The sequence below is a fragment of the Silurus aristotelis genome, assembly GCF_946808225.1.
Source record: "Silurus aristotelis genome assembly, chromosome: 4".
NCBI lineage: Eukaryota > Metazoa > Chordata > Actinopteri > Siluriformes > Siluridae > Silurus > Silurus aristotelis.
In genome coordinates, this window is record NC_139577.1 from 29,920,739 (window position 1) to 29,938,557 (window position 17,819).

The following is a 17,819-nucleotide window of genomic DNA, read 5'->3' on the forward strand; positions in this document are numbered from 1 at the left end:
GCCTCTTTCAAATCAGCTACCTGCAGGTCTTCCCTCACACATCCATAAACCTCCTCCTTGGTCTTCCTCTTTTTCTCCTTCCTTGTGGCTCCATCCTCAGCATTCTCCTACCGATATACCCCATGTTCCTCCTCTACACATGTCCAAACCATCTCAATCACACCTTCCTCACCTTGTCTCCGAAACGTCCTACATGCGCTGTACCTCTAATAAACTCGTTTCTAATCTTGTCCATCTTTGTCACTTCCAACGAAAACCTTAACATCTTACCTACAGATACCTACAGCTCCACCTCCTGTCTTTTACATATTTGTCACTTCATTAAAAATACACTATTCAGACAAATTTGTGGACACCTGACCATAAGGATTAGTATGTTCTTTTTGAACATCCCATGCCCGATTTTGTTCTTATTTGCTGTTATAATAACCACCAGACTTTGGAGTGTGCTTATGGAGATTTGTGATTGTTCAACTACAAGGGTGTTAGAAAAGTCAGGTACTGATGTAGGGTGTGAAGGCCTGAGGAGGCCATTCCCATTCATCTTAAAGGTTGAGAAAGAGCCTTTTTTTTTGTCACTTATACATTACAAAACAGTGAAATTATTTTTTCTTTGCATATCCCAGCGATTTCTTTTGGGTCCGAGCACGGGGTCAGCCGTGATACAGTGCTCCTGGAGCTCATAAGGTTAAGAACCTTGCCCAAGGGCCCAAAAGTGGCAGCTGCTCTATACCAGAATTTAAACCCCGACTTTCCGATCAGGACCCAGAGCCTTAACCACTAAGCTACCACCTCTGTGGTTGAGGTCAGAGCTCTATAGCAGGTCCCTCAATTTCTTCCACTTCAGACCATTTAAATTAGATAATCTTGAAGCTGGTTTTGAACACAGGGGCATTGTCATTCTGGAACAGGTTTGAGGCTCCTAGTTAATGTGAAAGGAAAATGGAATGCTACCAAATTTGTATAAACATCTTATACAATTGAGTGCATCCAACTTTGTGGTATCAGTTTATGAAAGAACCACCTGAAGTATGGCTGGAAAAGTCAGGTCTCCTTAATAATTTTGTCTATAGTGTGTAGTATTTGTTTCTTTAATTAAATGTCATTGTATCAGCATTGTGACAGTGCAGTGCAGCAGAAAACCACTAACGTCCAAAAATAAATAACGAATCAGCGCCACAGTTGCTCAACACACCCAAAAGTATTTCAAGATAAACATGTTCACGCTCAAGTTTTCCTTTAAGAAGGAACTGTAAGCCCATGATTACTCCACACAGGAAACCGTTACAGGGAGAACCCCCTTCATTTCAGGTCTATGCAATAAAAATGCAGCCCCCTGATAAAACCACACGCTTTTAAAAACCGCATTATACGCGAACTTCTGTCGGACTCTATAACGGTGTGATAGATGACCTTCTCATCTTCTCTAGACGTTGAAGAGCACCTCAAGTGTTAGGCGTGTATTCTTGAGCGTTCTCCTCAGTGGTAACGGATTGATTGTTTTTTTATTCTCTTGTTCTTTTCTCTCTCCCACTCCTTCTTGGACGGTGGCGGATGTGTGAAAGTGTTGCGAGGCTGCCAAGGCGTATTGAGAGCAGGCTGGGTCAGGCAATTTCTCAGCCGAGTTACAGCTCTAATTTAATAACCTCTGAGGAGCAGGGTGAGCCAGCTGGTCAGTACATCATGCTTTGTCTCTGTTTACATGCCACTTCCAAAGCAGAGCACTTGTACACTGAGTGTAGGAGTGTGTAGCACACGACAGAGACGGGTGGTGACCTCCAGAACAGGATTCAGTCGACCAAGCTGGCCATGTTGATTATGAATAATTGTCTTGTGGAGATTTATTTGATGATTGAACAGCAATAAGCTACACTGGTTTGTATTGTGTGTATGTGTGTGGAATGCATTTACTTCAGGAAAGGTTGCTTTTATTACTCATTGACATTTTTTCCCCCCATGTATAATATGGTTAGAAATATAACATTGTGTGTGTGGTGTTGAATTGTGCAGGGGTCAAAGTTAAGATTGAGGAGTAAATGGGGTCAAGTCAACATAAATGTCTTTAAATTCCTGTAACTTTCATATAGAACTCTGTAAATACATTAGATTTCTCTAATGGCTTAATGTCGATTGATTTTATTAATGATATCAGAGTCTGATTTCATGCAGGATTTATCAATTATCTTTATTAGAAACATGAAGAGGCTCTTAGCTGTTCCCACCTCTGCCCCAACTGGCCACATCTGTGGTTGCAGATGTTCTTTGAGGTTTATTTGCCTTTGCAGGTTGCAGTTTAACTGAGAATTAGATGTCTACTGCTCGTCTTTTGATTCCCAGCACTTTATACCTGTCCAATCTGTCCTGCCAGCTGTTCTTGCTGCTGTTTTGTCTCTACAGAACTGATTGGTGATGTATGTTGAAGCAGTGATGAGTTTAGAAGGACACGGAGAAGTGACTGTAAGATAAGTTTTTTTATTTTATTTTAATGCTCCTTGGCAAGAACAGGCTGAGACGAGGACAAGGACGACTCTCACCCTGAACTCATACTTTTGTCTTTTTCAAAACACGTCCAAGGTCAGGTTTCTACATCGCATAGAGCGTAAATATTCTGGAGAAAAGAAAAGACGATTGATTTCTCGCTCTCGCGCGCTCTCTCTTGATCTGTCTTTCTCCGTCTTCCTCTTTCTTTTTGTGTCTGTCTCTGCTCTTTTTCTGCTGTTCTGTAAACAGATGATTGATTTCTTTCTCTTTCTTTTGATTTGTTTTTCTTTTACTTTTTCTGTTTCTGTCTGTATCTGCTCTCTTTTTGCTGTTTTCTGTCTTGTTCTGTTTATTTCTGCTCTTTGCTACTCTGTCTCTCCATTTTTCCGTCTCACATCCTCTCTCTCTCTCTCTCTCTCTCTCTCTCTCTCTCTCTCTCTCTCTCTCTCTCTCTCTCTCTCTCTCTCTCTCTCTCTCTCTCTCTCTCTCTCTCTCTCTCTCTCTCTCTCTCTCTCTCTCTGTTTCTGACTTTCCGTCTGTAGTAGTTCACTACCGACATGCACTGAAATGCTGTCCAACATGAAAACATGAAAACTAGAAAATAAAATAAAGTATAAAAGTATATTAAGTATAAAGTATGAAAGTGTGTAATTTATATATATATATATATATATATATATATATATATATATATATATATATATATAAATAAATATATATATATATATATATATATATATATATATATATATATATATATATAAATAAATATATATATATATATATATATATATAAATAAATATATATTACACTAAATCTGTCTCTTCTGTTTCTCTCCATCTTTGTCTGTCTGCTCACTTTTCGTTTGTCTGTCTGCTCGGCTCACTTGTCTGAAGCGTGTGAAGGTAAACCCGGCACTTTGTCCTCAGCAGTTCATCAATGCTGTATTACATGTATTCAGTGCTCAAGGCCGGCAGTGGCTTTGCGAAAGCAAAGATTTTGTTCTTCTTTTTGAGCTAAAACATGAGGGCGAGAGAGAAATGCCTGAAGAAAGCACTGATTGCGTAGAGGGAGGAAAAAAGAGAGAAGCCGCACGGCGGTCTCTCCGTCACGTGACCTTTTACGAGGTCGATCCATTTGCGCATCTGCCTCCGTCATGCTGCCGCTACGGCTGTCTTAGGACGTGTGAAAAGCGGACGCAAAAATAGACACAGAGATAAAAACCCCTGTCTTTTTCTTACTTTTTAAGCGAAAACAAAGGAGGATTATTCTGGCTATTGAAAAGACACAGAAGCGCTTTTGTGGCCCCTCCTTATCTGTTCCCCCTTTCGCCATGCACCTCGTCAACCCGGCTTCGGTGGCCAAAAACTCTGACGCTGTGGAGCAAGATTCTTTTAAGAGCATCATTGTTCCTCCTCCAGCTTGGGGGCTTTCTGTACTGTCGGCTGGCATGGGGAGGGGTTTGGTTAGTGATGGTGCCATGGGGGAAGCTTTCAGCCTGATGCACAGCATAGACGACAAAGATGAGAATGATGATTGTGATGATGATGATGATGATGATGATGACATTTCAGAATTATTATGCAGTCTGACGATAGTGGTAGGAATCTCGAGGCCACACATTTCGGCACAGGAGCGAGATTATAAAACCATTACGCATGCATCACGAGGCATTTGATTTCTTCAGCCTACATGTTTTTTTTTGTGCTATTTAAGCATCTTGAAAAAGTCTCTGTATAGTGTCGACTAAAGACTTTATGCTTCTTCTTGTATAGGCGGAGAGATTCATGATGCACTTAAGAAACAGTAATTATGGATCTTCGAGTGATGCATGTGTCGAACATGATGCATGGACGTGATTGAGCTAGATTTAAACCAACACTTACAGACCCTCCTTCACACGGAGGCACAAAGTACCACTGCCTGAGTATGGGTTCTTAAAAATGTATAATGTGTTATAAATATGGTCGGGAATATAGACACCTGACCTGAACATCCCATCCGACATTGTCATCATTTGTTGTTATAATGACTTTCCCTCTTCTGGGAAGATGTTCCACTAGATTTTGTATTGTGTGTGGAGATTTGTGCTCATTCATCCACAGGGGTGTAAGTAAAGTCAGGTACTGATGAAGGTCAGGTGAGGAGGCCTGGGGTAAGTTAGCGTTCCAATTCCTCCCAAAGGTGTTCAATAGGGTTAAATAAATGGACATTCTGTGCAACCCAGATGAGGATGGGTTCCCTCTTGAGTCTGGTTCCTCTCAAGGTTCCTTCTCATGCCATCTCAGGGAGTTTTTCCTTGCCACAATCACCACCAGCTCACTCACAAGGGATAAACGTACGCTTATAAAGAACATATACATTTTTATCACCGCGTTATCTGTGTAAAGCTGCTTTGAGACAATGTTCATTTGTTAAAAGCACAACACAAATAAAAATGAATCAAATTGAATAGGGTTGAGGTTCAGAGCGATACAACTGTGCAGTAAGTGAGGAGACTTGTATCAGCTTTTGTGGAATGAGTCTCAGCACTTTGGAGCAGTCGAAGGTAAAAGCTAGAAGGTATTTCTAATATTTGAGGACAGAGGGCTTCTCAGTAACAGAAAACAAGATGGTGGTAAAGGAATGGCTGTTAAGATTTGTTTTAACGTAAGTGATACTCGGAAACCGCGTGCTACTATCAGAGCATTGAGGTTTGTACAGCAGAACTCGTCTCACCTGCACTCCCAGAAACCTCACATCAGCGATAAAGCGAATTCTTTCCTGATTATCACTCAAGCCTGTGTGCACTCACTGGATCAGATCGGCTTGTTTCCTTCGTGTGTGTTGTGTTGTTCGGCTTTGTCTCCATGAAGAGAAGCATGCAATCAGCTCAGATTCAGAGGACAATTTTTTTGTATACATTTCTCAGTGTGCAGGTTCATTGTTTTTCGAATGCAGATATGAAGCCACAGAGAAGTGAGTCGGTTAGCCACAATCTCTGGATGAGAAGCACTCGTGGAGTAAAGCTTGTTTTTGAGTCTGTGTGTGTGTGTGTGTGTGTGTGTGTGTGTGTGTGTGTGTGTGTGTGTGTGTGTGTGTGTGTGTGTGTGTGTGTGTGTGTGTGTGTGTGTGTGTGTGTGTGTGTGGAGGAGAGAAAAATGTGTTGCTTTATCTAGAGTAAACTGATATTCAGACACATCTCACTATATTTTACTGGAGTTCACTACTTAGTTCTGAATTTACTCTCTAGTGAGGAAAAGAATGAACAAATGCTTTATAGCATTAAAATCTCAAACTTTGCCTGATCATTTGTTCCCATTGAGTGTCGTGTTTGTTTTGTATCACGAACAGTGCTAAGTGGAGTCGCGTGGGCGATATCCGCTTTACATTAACGAAGCCATTACTGAGGCCAAAGAAGACTTTGTGTATGAAGATGCCTGTGAAATCATTAAACATGAAAGACTAAAGAAAATTTAGTGAGCACACAATGTTCCTTTATACATTTACATTTCTGGCATTTGATAGACACCTTTTATCCAGTGCGACTTACAGCTGTGCAGTTGAGGGTTAAGGGCCTTTCTCAAGGGCCCAGCAGTGGCAGATTGGTGGTGCTTGGATTTTAACTTTTTACCTTCCAATCCAGAGTCCAATGCCTTAACCACTAAGCTACCTTCTCCCCGTGGTGACAACTTACAAATCACATATTCATATTTGTATGCAATTCTACGATTATTACATTTGAAGTGAGCATCCAATGAGTTGATGTAAAAGTGAAAGCAGCGTTACTGGTTTTTATAAACCTGCTGCTGATATACAGGGTTTAGTTTATGAAACTGAAACACTTGGTTTTAAACCAGTTATTTATTAGCATGGTGTCGGGTCTCCTTTTGTGGCCAATACAGTTTCAGTTTGTCTTGGGAACAGCAGGTACAAGTTCTGCACAGTGGCCAGAAGGATTTGGAGCCATTTCTTTTCCAGAGCTTTGACCAGGATCCTGCAATCCTGCTAAAGGAATATATTTTCAGACTAATTTTTTTTCCAAAACACCCCAAAGTGGCTCAATAATAATCAGATCTGGTATCTGTGTAGGCCAAGGGAGATGTTCAACTTTTCTTTTAAGTAAATCAATCGGTCACCAGTGTTGATGTTTAGGAAAATATATAGAAATTGCTAGAGAAATTGGCCTGTGGTTTGTATAGTGTGTGTGTGTGTGTGTGTGTGTGTGTGTGTGTGTGTGTATATATGTATATATATATATATATATATATATAATACAAAAGTACGGGTCCAGTGTGATTAGTCCTTAAAGTGTGTCAATAATGTGACAAAGTGACACTGTCCAGAGTTTAATTGACGTTTTAACAGTGCAAAAATAATTGTGCAGCGAAGGAAAAGTGAGGCGGACAGAGAAGTCCAGGTGTTAGGTGTTTCCTGGTTTAGACATCGAATGGCCTGCGGGAAGAAGCGCCTCATCATTACCTCTGTGTTTGCTTTCAAGGAGCAGAAGCGCTTCCCTGAACGCAACAGAAAAAAAAGACTCCATTGTTGGGATTGCTGAGGTCCTTCACAATCTTGGTCTGGCACTGCATGCTGTAAATGTCCATGCTACCCGTCAGGACGCTCTCAATAGTGCAGGTCTAGAAAGTCCTTAGCACCTGAGAGTTCTTGATTTTTTTTTTTTTAAATCGCATGCACATGTTGTTGCTAGAGAAATAAGATACTAGAAGGTTATTATTAGGTGCCTTGCATCTGCTTTATTATAATATGTATCCCATCACACAGCTAAACCATCACTGGCCTCTGTCATGTGACAGGAAATGAGTGGTCTGTAAGAAAAATGTGAAATCAGTGTTTTTCTTATATATGTGCTGCCTGTACCCTGAGAAAGACTTCAGTGCCAGTTGGATTCATTCAGCCAGGAGGAAACCATTTTGACAGAATCCTTCTGTTACGTGATGATATGAGAAAGAAAATGAGTGCTCTCATTCGACCAAAATGATGGTGCTGTTAAAATCGCAAGCATGTTTTACTAGATAATGTTGTCCATTATTTCCTTTGACAGATACTATTGTCGATGCACAAAGTAATCCATTGTTTAGATGGGTTTTTGTCACAACGTAATTATAACCCGAACGTCAGCGGACCTCAGACTTTCCTGAGTTGTGCAAACTTCAGTGACTCTGCAGTGTAGATTTGTTTTGGTGATTTTAAGTTTTGTTTTATAAAAAAAAAAAAAAAATTTCCATTCTGACTGATAGATGCAAAGCAAAGCATGTTTCCTGAAGTGTTTGTTTAGTACAGAAGAGAGAAAAAGGGAAGGAAGATGAACAGGCAAGTGGCAGGTGTGACCCAGCCCAGGACTTTGCCCTGACATGTCACACACACACACACACACACACACACACACACACACACACACACACACACACACACACACACACACACACACACACACACACACACACACACACACACACACACAGAAAAGGGCGTGTCGGCATGCTTTTTGTGTGGATTGTGTGTGTGAGAGAAAAACACTGAGAGTGAGCTAAGGGCCAAATAAGAGGTGCCTAATGTAATTCCTTCTTACAATTTAATTTCTGAAACCTGATCCTGTTTGTAAAAATGTTCCTCACACCCACTGCTAGTTATGAGTGTTTCTTTTTTTCTTACAGATCTGATCCTCATGGTTTTGTTACCTTATTTATTATAACACGTTGCTCAATCCTGCAGCTTCTCAAGCGAATGCTCATTTTAGATGAATTTTGGAGTTTATGTTCGGCACACCCCTTAGTGGAAGAACTCCCTAAGTAGGTATAGGGGTGTGTGTGAGAGAGTTAACTCTGATCTTAATGTGTGTAAGGATCATACAGAGCCGAGAGCAGCAGGTGCGGGGAATAGAGAGATCGATTGAGCTGAGAGAGAGAAGGGATGAGGTCATATACTCTGGGAAGGCACTAGAAGGGGGAGGTGTGTGTGTGTGTGTGTGTGTGTGTGTGTGTGTGTGTGTGTGTGTGTGTGTGTGTGTGTGTGTGTGTGTGTGTGTGTGTGTGTGTGTGTGTGTGTGTGTGTGTGTGTGTGTGTGTGTGTGTGTGTGTGTGTGTGTGTGTGTGTGTGTGTGTTAATGCCCTGTCAGACTAGTTCTGTTATTAGGAATATGTTGTCATGCTGCTGGTTGTTGACCTCTGTAGCTATGCTTTTCTTTTATCTGCAGTAATCAGCTTCATCCACAGATAATAAGGGCTGCTTTTTGCACGTCGGAACGCTTCCATAATGCAATAAATGTCGTGCCAAGCTCCTTTTTGTCTGTATTCTTTGTTCTTTTTTGGGTTTTTTTGTAAAAGCGCAGAAGATTCCTCACTCTTCTACAGACCGTTTATTAATAAAGAAGTCCACAGAACTTCTTGCCAACATCCGTAGAAATTCCCCCGATAATACACATTTATGACCCCTTATGTAAGTGTGAGTTTTCAAATGTACACACTATATAGATAAAGGTTATGGGACACATGACCTTTTTTGTTTGTAGGCACACAATTGTATAGGGTGTCTTTTGGATGCAGTAGCATTAATGTTTTCCCTTTACATAAACCCAAACCTTCCAGCATGACATTTCCCCTTTGCACAAAGCCAGCTCCATGAAGAATGTTCTTTTCATGGATTAGAGTGGAGGATCTCCTGCTATAGAGCTTTGACCTCAACCTGTGAAAGATCTTTTGGGTGAATTGGAGCATCGACTGCACTCCAAGTCTTCTCAACTCACCTACATCAATTCCTGACTTTACTAATGGCTGAATGAGCACAAATATCCACAAGCACGCATCTTCCCGGAAGTGTGAAGGTTATTTCTAAGAGCAACTGGAGATTAAGTGTGAAATGGGATATTGAAAAAGAGCATACCAAACTTGCTCAAGTCCTGACAAACGTTTGCATATACATATATATGGGGTTTATTAAATGATCACCTGACATATTGTAAATAAGTACACAATTCTGTTTCACTATAACACAGAAATCTTTAGAAACCCTATAATCAATAAATGAAAAAGCGTACTTTTTACCATCCCGTCTTTAAAAGTCATTCGAGAAACAATTTCGAGTCAAATCTCTCGACGCTGTTTTTGCCATTTATGCGAATTTGAGTAATGAAAGGAGCTGCTCTGGCAGTAACCACACTGAGCATGTTAACAGTCCATCCATCCCTGACAGATCTCACACTTACAAATGATTCAACCATCAGTTCGCTCTCGCCAGCTCCGGTATCCTAGAGACTGCAAATCTGAACCTCATTTGTCCGTTAGCACTCGAAAGCAATTCGAAAGCGATCGAGCTGTCCGCACGACCGCTAATAAAAAGCACGCAAACGTGCAACGTTTTACTACACCCGGTTTAATAATTGACTCAAGGTAAAACCATCTCGCAGAACAGCAGGTGGAAGTGTTTATACAGATGCCAAACGTGTAGTTCTTTCTGTTGGAGTAAAGCCAGAGAGCCGGCGTACGTTCTCACAGGTTACAGTTCCTGAATTTTGCGTGTGTGCGTTTTATGTGTACATAACTGCGCAAGAAATGTAAGCCCTACGTGTGAATAATGACCGGATAGAACCGACCGTGGGAAAGAGGTTATTTGTAGCACTGGTTTCGTTTTTTATTTAGTTGCATTCCATTTAATGAGCTGTATATTTACAAATGGGGGAAAAAAAACCCCAAAAACTCCCCGCACTATATGCCAAAAGTATTGGGACACCGGACTTTTCCAGCCACATGTGGTTTTTCTCCAAACATCTTACCACAAAAATTGGAGAAATGTAATTGCACAGGAGACCCTAACCTGTCACAGCATGACAATGCCCCTGTTCACGCTATAAAGCTCTGACCATAACCCTACTGAACAACTTTTGGGAATGCTGGGTGCACCCCAGGCCTCCACACCTACACCAGCTGACTTTACGCACATCCTTTTGGCTGAATGACCACAAATCTCCACAAACACACTCCAAAATCTAGCAGAACATCTTCAGAAGTATGGAGGTTAATATAAGAGCAAATGGGATGCTCATAATGCACAATTTTGTACTGTATCTACAGTATAGTATCTATAGTACAGTAAGCACTGGTTGGTTTATTTAGCTGGTTAGGAAATATAGACAGCTTGAAAGAAATTGGGTCATGCAACAGGACAGCATGAAATCATGCAATTTAAGATGAAATAAACCTCCATTCATCCCATAGTCACTTATTAGACTTGGTAAATAGAACCCGTGTGTATTAATCATGTTAATTTTAATGGTATAACCTATTTAGATTATCCGTGAAGAAGGGAATCTCATTCACTTCCATATCCACATACCCCCCCCTTGATTTCCAGGTCTTAATATGTTTTGAGTATTCGCAGGAGCATCGGTTGATCCCTGTGTTGAGTTAATGTAAATAAGTTGCTTTGTTGATAGAACTCACAGAACCTGGATCGACCTGTTCTGTTAAGTCAAGCAGAGCTATTTTAGAACAAGTCCATTTAGAACAGCTGATCGCAGGTCGCGGTGACTCGAAATGCTTAGGCCGAACGGTCCTGCGGTATTTCCAGAAACAATGTTGTTCAAGGTCAGTTTGTGGAGCTCTCGCTCTGGAATGCTCATAAACTTTCGGCGGCGTCATCGACTTCACTAATGTGTACTCACTTCAAACCTTAACCACATCACACCACAGTGTAGACGATCGTCTGTTAGTCGTGTAGTCATGTTTTACCGGTAAACACGTAGAAAGAAACCAGATTAGCCGATTCGAGTCAGGTATATTTTTTCCGTTTTTGTTGCAGTACAGTTATTTAGGATGAGCTTGACCATGAGCTTTTATAGGCTATTAGAAATAGTACATTATTTCACTGCCAATTAATCCTCAAAAAGTTGGAACTCAGTGGTTAAGATATGACCAGGGTTCAGATCCAAGGATCACCAATTTCCGTATCACCAAGATCCACTGCTGGGCCCTTGAGCAATTAAAACTGTAACCCCAGTCTTATTACGGTGTATCTGTGCTAACAGAGACATGTAGTGGGATTGTGTATTGGCATTGTGCTTGTGTTGTGTAATGTTTGTAGTGGCGGTTAGGGAGGATGTGGAGCAGGAGCCCACTGCTCTGTGCTGTCTGAAAGCTTATCAGAGACATTGAGAGCCTGGGCCTTCATGCTGCCTGATAAAACCCAGACAAACACCAACCTAACGCCATAAAGCCTCCGAGCGCAGCGCTGAGCTTCTCTCTTACCCGTTTCTCTCATTACAACAGGCTTTGTGGATAAACGACTACAAAAAAAGAGTGGAAATTCTTTACTTTCAGAGCCTTACAGCAGAATATATGTAGCACACTGACTTCTGATCGGTGTGATTATGCTGACTTTATTATTATAGTATGTGATCGGCGTAATGTGAGTATTATGATCATATAATTCTTTATAACTTTTTTTGTTTATATATAGTTATATTTTTTATATATTTATATATTTTTTTATGTAGACATTTAATGTGTAATTAAACTTTTTTTTTTGCTGCTTTTTTTTTTAATTGTTCTGTTTTTTTAGTTGTTTATTTCTGGCATTTTGTTAACAATCACTAAATATAATAAACATCATCTAACTCTTGATATATTTGTCACATCGCCCACTTGTTAACCCCGACATAATTTGAGAGGCGCTACAGAGTGCCCCTCTTTCTTTTTTTTTCTTTTTTGATCGTTTCACTCGTGAAGTGCCTCATGGCTGTGCGATTCAGTTCTGATGGCATTCCCCTGTACGCTGGACCTCAATGGCATCTCTGTTCACTTCCAGCCTGTGACACTACAGCCCTCAGCTTCCGCTGTGTGTCACACACATGGCTCTGTGTGTGTGCGGAGAGGAGACAGCTGTTGCCGCGTTCGGGAGGGCCTCTTGAGCTCCGTCCCACCCTGTCCCCTCTCCCACTCTTTCTACACTTCACATTGCACTTTACTTGGAGTTTGTAGAGCTTGACGTTTGAGAAGTGCACTCCTCCTCCGGCCTTGGACCGGAATGGATCGGCCCTGGAGCATCCCCATTCACTCTGTCCTTGGTTTCCAGGCCGTGAGGTTTATTTCAGGGTTAAATTGGACCGGGATCACTGGCATGCGTCATGGTTTTCAGGGTTATGGGCTGCTATTCTTCTGAAAACACAGCAATCCTGAGATGGCCTTGAGCTCCAATCCCTCTGTTTCTGTTTCTCTATGGACGACTGCTGTAGTGCGCTAAACAGTGGACGAGTGAGAGGCAACAGGTGGCTCCACACTGCATGCTCTCTGTGTGCTTTATTCAGGATCAAGCGCTCGAGGTAGGGTGTGTGTGTGTGTGTGTGTGTGTGTGTGTGATATTTAAGTAGTGATTAGGGTAGTGAGTACAGGCTGAGCTGAACTGGAGTACACTCTCTCTACACTTGTGTGCGTATGAACAAAGAGAGAGTAGGGTATTAATTATGTAAAAAAGGAGTGTGTGTGCGTGTGTGTGTGTGTGTGTGTGTACACACGTTCGAGATTGCGCAGATGGCAAAAGGGAGATCATGGCTCACTCTTCTCATCAGGCTTGGACGTTTATTTTTTCCTCCTCCACACGAGCTAGTATTTTTGTGACACAGTTAAAATACTCCACATTCCACCCACTCATACAACACATTTGAAGCAGACTCAAAAAAACCTGAAAGATTGGCGCGATTCTTCTCTCGTAGAGTAAGTCTAAACACACAAAGCACTGAGACGTGTCTGTTATCGTCAGTTTATCTGTTCACATAGCCGTCACGCAGGAGCACTGCTGGTCTGAGCTGTTCAGTTCGTGTGTGTGTGTGTGTGTGTGAGAGAGAGAAAGAAAGAGAGAAAAATTCTTATGGTTGTAGATATGTCCTTGTTTTTAGTGTCCAGCTCGACTGGGTGTGTGTGGTGGGGGAGGGGTGTATGCGGGTGTATGCCTCTTTTCACATACCCTTGTTTATAATGATAGACATTATCTCTGTCACACACTGATACCCTCAATGTAACACAGCTCTCTCTGTCTTCTACTGTCTCTCTCATCCTTTCTTTCTCTCTCTCTCTCTCTCTCTCTCTCTCTCTCTCTCTCTCTCTCTCTCTCTCTCTCTTTCTCTCTCTCTCTCTCTCTCTCTCTGTCTACTACTGTCTCTCTCACTCTGCCTTGCTCGCTTTGTTACTGTCTCTCTCTCACACTCTCACTGCCTATCAGTGTCACACTCTGTCTACTACTTTCTCTCTCTGACTTTTTCCCTCTGTCTATTATCTTTCTCCCTCCCTCCCTCTTTCTCTGTCTCTCTGTGCACTTCTCTCTCTCTCTCTCTCTCTCTCTCTCTCTCTCTCTCTCTCTCTCTCTCTCTCTCTCTCTCTCTCTCTCTCTCCCACTATCACATTGTCTTTCTCTGTCTTAATGTCTCCCTTTTTACTACAACTGTCACCTAGTCCCCCTCTGTGTCACACTGCCTCTCTCTCTGCTAACTACGGTCACCCTCTTTTACACTGTCTCTCTCTGTCTCACACACATTCACTCTCTTTGTGGCACACTGTCTCAATCAGCTGCGGTCTCTTTTTGTGTATCCTGTTGTCTCTCTTTTTCACGTGGTCTCTCTGTCACAGTATCTCTCACACATTGTTGCTCTCACTCTCTCTGTCCTTTATCATATTGTCCCCCTCTGTTACAGTGTCTCCCCCTGTGTCTACTACTGTCTGTCACCTAAGTAAAATCATGTAATATGTATACTGCTCGTCATTGTAGTGCTGCTATGATTGACAAGACTTTCATGTAAAGAGAAGTATTCTACAGAAATACCTGAAACAGTTCAACAAGAAAACAAGGTAAAACAATAGTTCTCTGAATTCCAGTGTGGTTGGTGTAAATAACATACTACACTTCACAAACGATCATCAGAATATTGCTGTATGTTGCAAGAACATTCTTATCCGTTGCACAGCCCTGGTGTGCATTTGATTTTAGTAAGATGTACTGCTGATTGAATGCATTTTATAGCCGGGTGTGTGTAAGTGTTAATTCAGGGTTGTGCTAATGCTATGGAGCTGTCAGATATAGAACTGGTGCTGGAGACTTCAAGGCCGTGTGTGTTTATTTGAATTGGTGTGTGAGTGTGCAGGGAAGTTGGGGTACTGTCCTCAGGGTCTGAGATTGGCTCAGAAACAAAGAGAAGTCTGAAGATGGGGAAAATAGCACAGAGGGGGGCGTTGTTCATCTTTTTTGAAAACCAGTCAATAGAAAATAAACATCAACATAGATTTGACATTCCTTACAGCTTGTGATCTGGTCACAAGGGTTTTTGTGTGTGTGTGTGTGTGTGTGTGTGTGTGTGTGTGTGTGTGTGTGTGTGTGTGTGTGTGTGTGTGTGTGTGTGTGTGTGTGTGTGTGTGTGTGTGTGTATGGGATGTTGTTGCATTAAATAATTCTAGGGAAAATATATTCAAGTATAAAATAATACTGAACTTTACATAATGCCCAGAAAGACAGATAGTTTAATTTCTTCATAACCTGCAGCAGAAAAAATAAATTCTTCAGCGGGATTTTTGCATCGGAGTCTGTTATCCTGAAGCTGAGTGAGAGATTTGTTTTGGACAGGCCTCAGTAGACAAATAACACTAAGACCGTCTGGGATTTATCGTTTCAGAGTTTTTGTGGCATTAAGGCACTTTGCTGTAGAAATAAGTGAGGACTGAATTTTCTAAAATGTCTTTTTAGCTTCAAGAATATTTCTGGGACTTTGTCCCAGAATTACATAAATTGCAAATAAAATGTTCGCATCATAAATCAGTCCTTATAACTTTATCCCTAATGAGTGATCCAGTGGCAACTGTGGCAAGGAAAAACTCTTTGAGATGGTATAAAGAAGAAACCTCGAGAAGAACCAGACTCAAAAGGGAACCCATCCTCATCCGAGTGCCACCGAATGTCCATTCATCTTAATGATTCTTGAATTTAACCTTCCACAAAAACCTCATGGACATTTAGGCTGTTCATGTGGAACTGATCATGCCATAACGCTGTTATATATTTGTTTAAATATTTTTATATTTATTTATTTATTTTTCTTCTCTGTCTCGCAGTCTCATAATAATATACATAATAACCAGTATATAGGATAAGCATCCTGCTTAAAAGAAAAGCCCTGTTTGAGCTGGATTGGTTTTACACTGAAAAATGGTAAGGTGAATTCAGATTTAATTTCTTGCTGTAAAAGCACCAGTAAAATATTTACAGATTAAATATCCTGTATGATTATCCATGCCTCAAAAGATTCAGCCATATCTTGTGTTAAAAAAAAAAATCCAGAAAGCTCTTTTTTCTTTCATCGGAATCTGTCAAAGAAATGAAGAGAAATGATTTTTTTATTAATTCATGATATGGGCATGCAACCTACTGATGAGGTTAAGTGCAGACACAAGTCAAACAGGAATCAATTAAAATAAAGGCCAAAAAGAACTTTTAGGTTAAACATATGCGTCAGGTTTGTTTGTAAAGCGCATTTGAAAACAAAATCAATCAAGTCGCTAAAAATGAAAACCAAACCCATTTTAAAATACTGTAAAATCAAAAATAGCAAGGCAATGCTCATCTTTGATTTATACAGAGACGGCTTATCCATCAGTTATACCTACACAAACATTATTTGACAAAACATGTTCAGAAAACGTACCCCAGCCGGATGTTCCTATTCTGTTGATTTGCTGTAGGCTAGTGAAACAAGGTTGCCTTTTCTTTAAACAATCCCCTACTCTTTGAATTTCTTGATGCGTAATCTTTCTGCTTTTAAGGTTTTTACATCTGTTGTCATTCTTTCTGAAGGGAATAGCTCTCAGTTTCGCAGGTTTAGGTGTGTGTGTGTGTGTGTGTGCGTGTGTGTGTGTGTAAGAGAGAGTTGTGGGCTGTGTGGTGAGCTGGAGTAGAGAATGTGTGGGGAGAAGAGCATTATTTCCAGTCATGTTCCTTTAGGAAAGTAGAACGAGCTGCTTTGAGTCTTCTTAAAACTACCACTTGGAATTTATCCGCACCGCATCAGAGAACCCGCACTGACCTTCTCCTTCTCGTCCAGCCTTCACATTCCATCCCTGGGTTCACTTTGTGCTGGGGTCTCTGTCTGTCTGTCTGTCTGTCTGTCTGTCTGTCTGTCTGTCTGTCTGTCTGTCTGTCTGTCTGTCTGTCTGTCTGTCTGTCTGTCTGTCTGTCTGTCTGTGTCTTCTTTCACATCTGTGTCTCTGCTTCTTTTACAGTGGCTAGACTGTGGTGAAATGTCCTGACCTGACCTGAAATGTAATGACCTGTCGGGAGCTGAAACATTTCACAATAGGCTTGCTGTAGTTTTAACACTGGTGTTAAATAAGCACAATTTTACAGCTAACTGTTAAATAGCAGCTGGTTGTTTTGTCCCGCTTGTCTAGACTGTAAAGCTTCCGCTAACAATGCCAAGGCTGTTGATGAACTAATGAAGTTACGTTTCGATTCAAATTTGACTTCGAATTTTTTACACATTAATCCATTTCCTCCATGATTGATCTACTGTTTTTTTTTTTCCACGGAATGTGACAGAATTGTCCCAGAAATGTGGTTTCAGCCTTGACAGGATTGTTAGAGAAAGCCCCTTATAATGTAGGACATACCAATTCATTAGTGAGTAAATAAAAACATGAAGCTAAGCGTTGTGTACGTGTGTGTCTTGCACTACAGGCATGGAAGAAGCGTTGGTTCGTTCTGCGCAGTGGACGACTGACCGGAGACCCGGACGTGTTGGAATACTACAAAAATGACCATGTGAAGAAGCCTATCCGAGTGATCGACCTGAACCTGTGCGAGCAGGTGGACGCTGGGCTCAGCTTCAACAAGAAGGAGCTGGAGCACAGCTTCATCTTTGACATCAAGACCATCGATCGAGTCTTCTACCTGGTGGCTGACACTGAGGAGGAGATGAACAAGTGGGTGCGCTGCATCTGTGACATCTGTGGCTTCAACCCCACCGATACAGATGGTAAGAAGAACAAGCGCACAAGTTCAGGTGGGGCTTCCAGATTAAATACTTTTTAGAGTTGGATATTCCAGTTCATCCCTGATGTGTTCAGTCAGGGTTGTGTACAGGTTACTCAAGTTCCTTTAAATCTTTTTGCACCACAGAACAGTTTCAGACAAGAATTTCTCCACACAAGAAAAACACAATATATTTTTTAGTAATTCATTTCATTATTTTGAGTGCATCCATTGTGATTTAAAGCTTGTATGCAGCTGCTGGGCTGTGGAAACTTCTGATTACATGAAGCTCCTAAAACACAAATATTGTGCTGTTGCTGCTTTCAGGGACAATATG

The 17,819-nt window shown here is 41.2% G+C and overlaps 1 protein-coding gene across 32 annotated transcripts in view; it reads left to right on the forward strand.

Annotated features, from left to right (window-relative positions):
* Positions 1–17,819, forward strand: part of gab1 (GRB2-associated binding protein 1) — a 68,126-nt gene that overhangs the window by 28,965 nt on the left and 21,342 nt on the right. For 13 of the 32 annotated variants that reach the window (XR_014533090.1, XM_083538707.1, XM_083538712.1 and 10 more), the window contains one exon: positions 17,189–17,513. Coding sequence is in view for 31 of the 32 variants with exons in the window: in XM_083538707.1 (XP_083394833.1) it covers positions 17,189–17,513 (325 nt within the window). In the remaining variant the exon portion in view is untranslated. Of the gene's footprint in view, positions 1–11,566; positions 11,885–12,329; positions 12,798–17,188; positions 17,514–17,819 lie in introns of those variants that run through there. The other 19 variants (XM_083538692.1, XM_083538685.1, XM_083538710.1 and 16 more) reach the window with 9 other exon arrangements.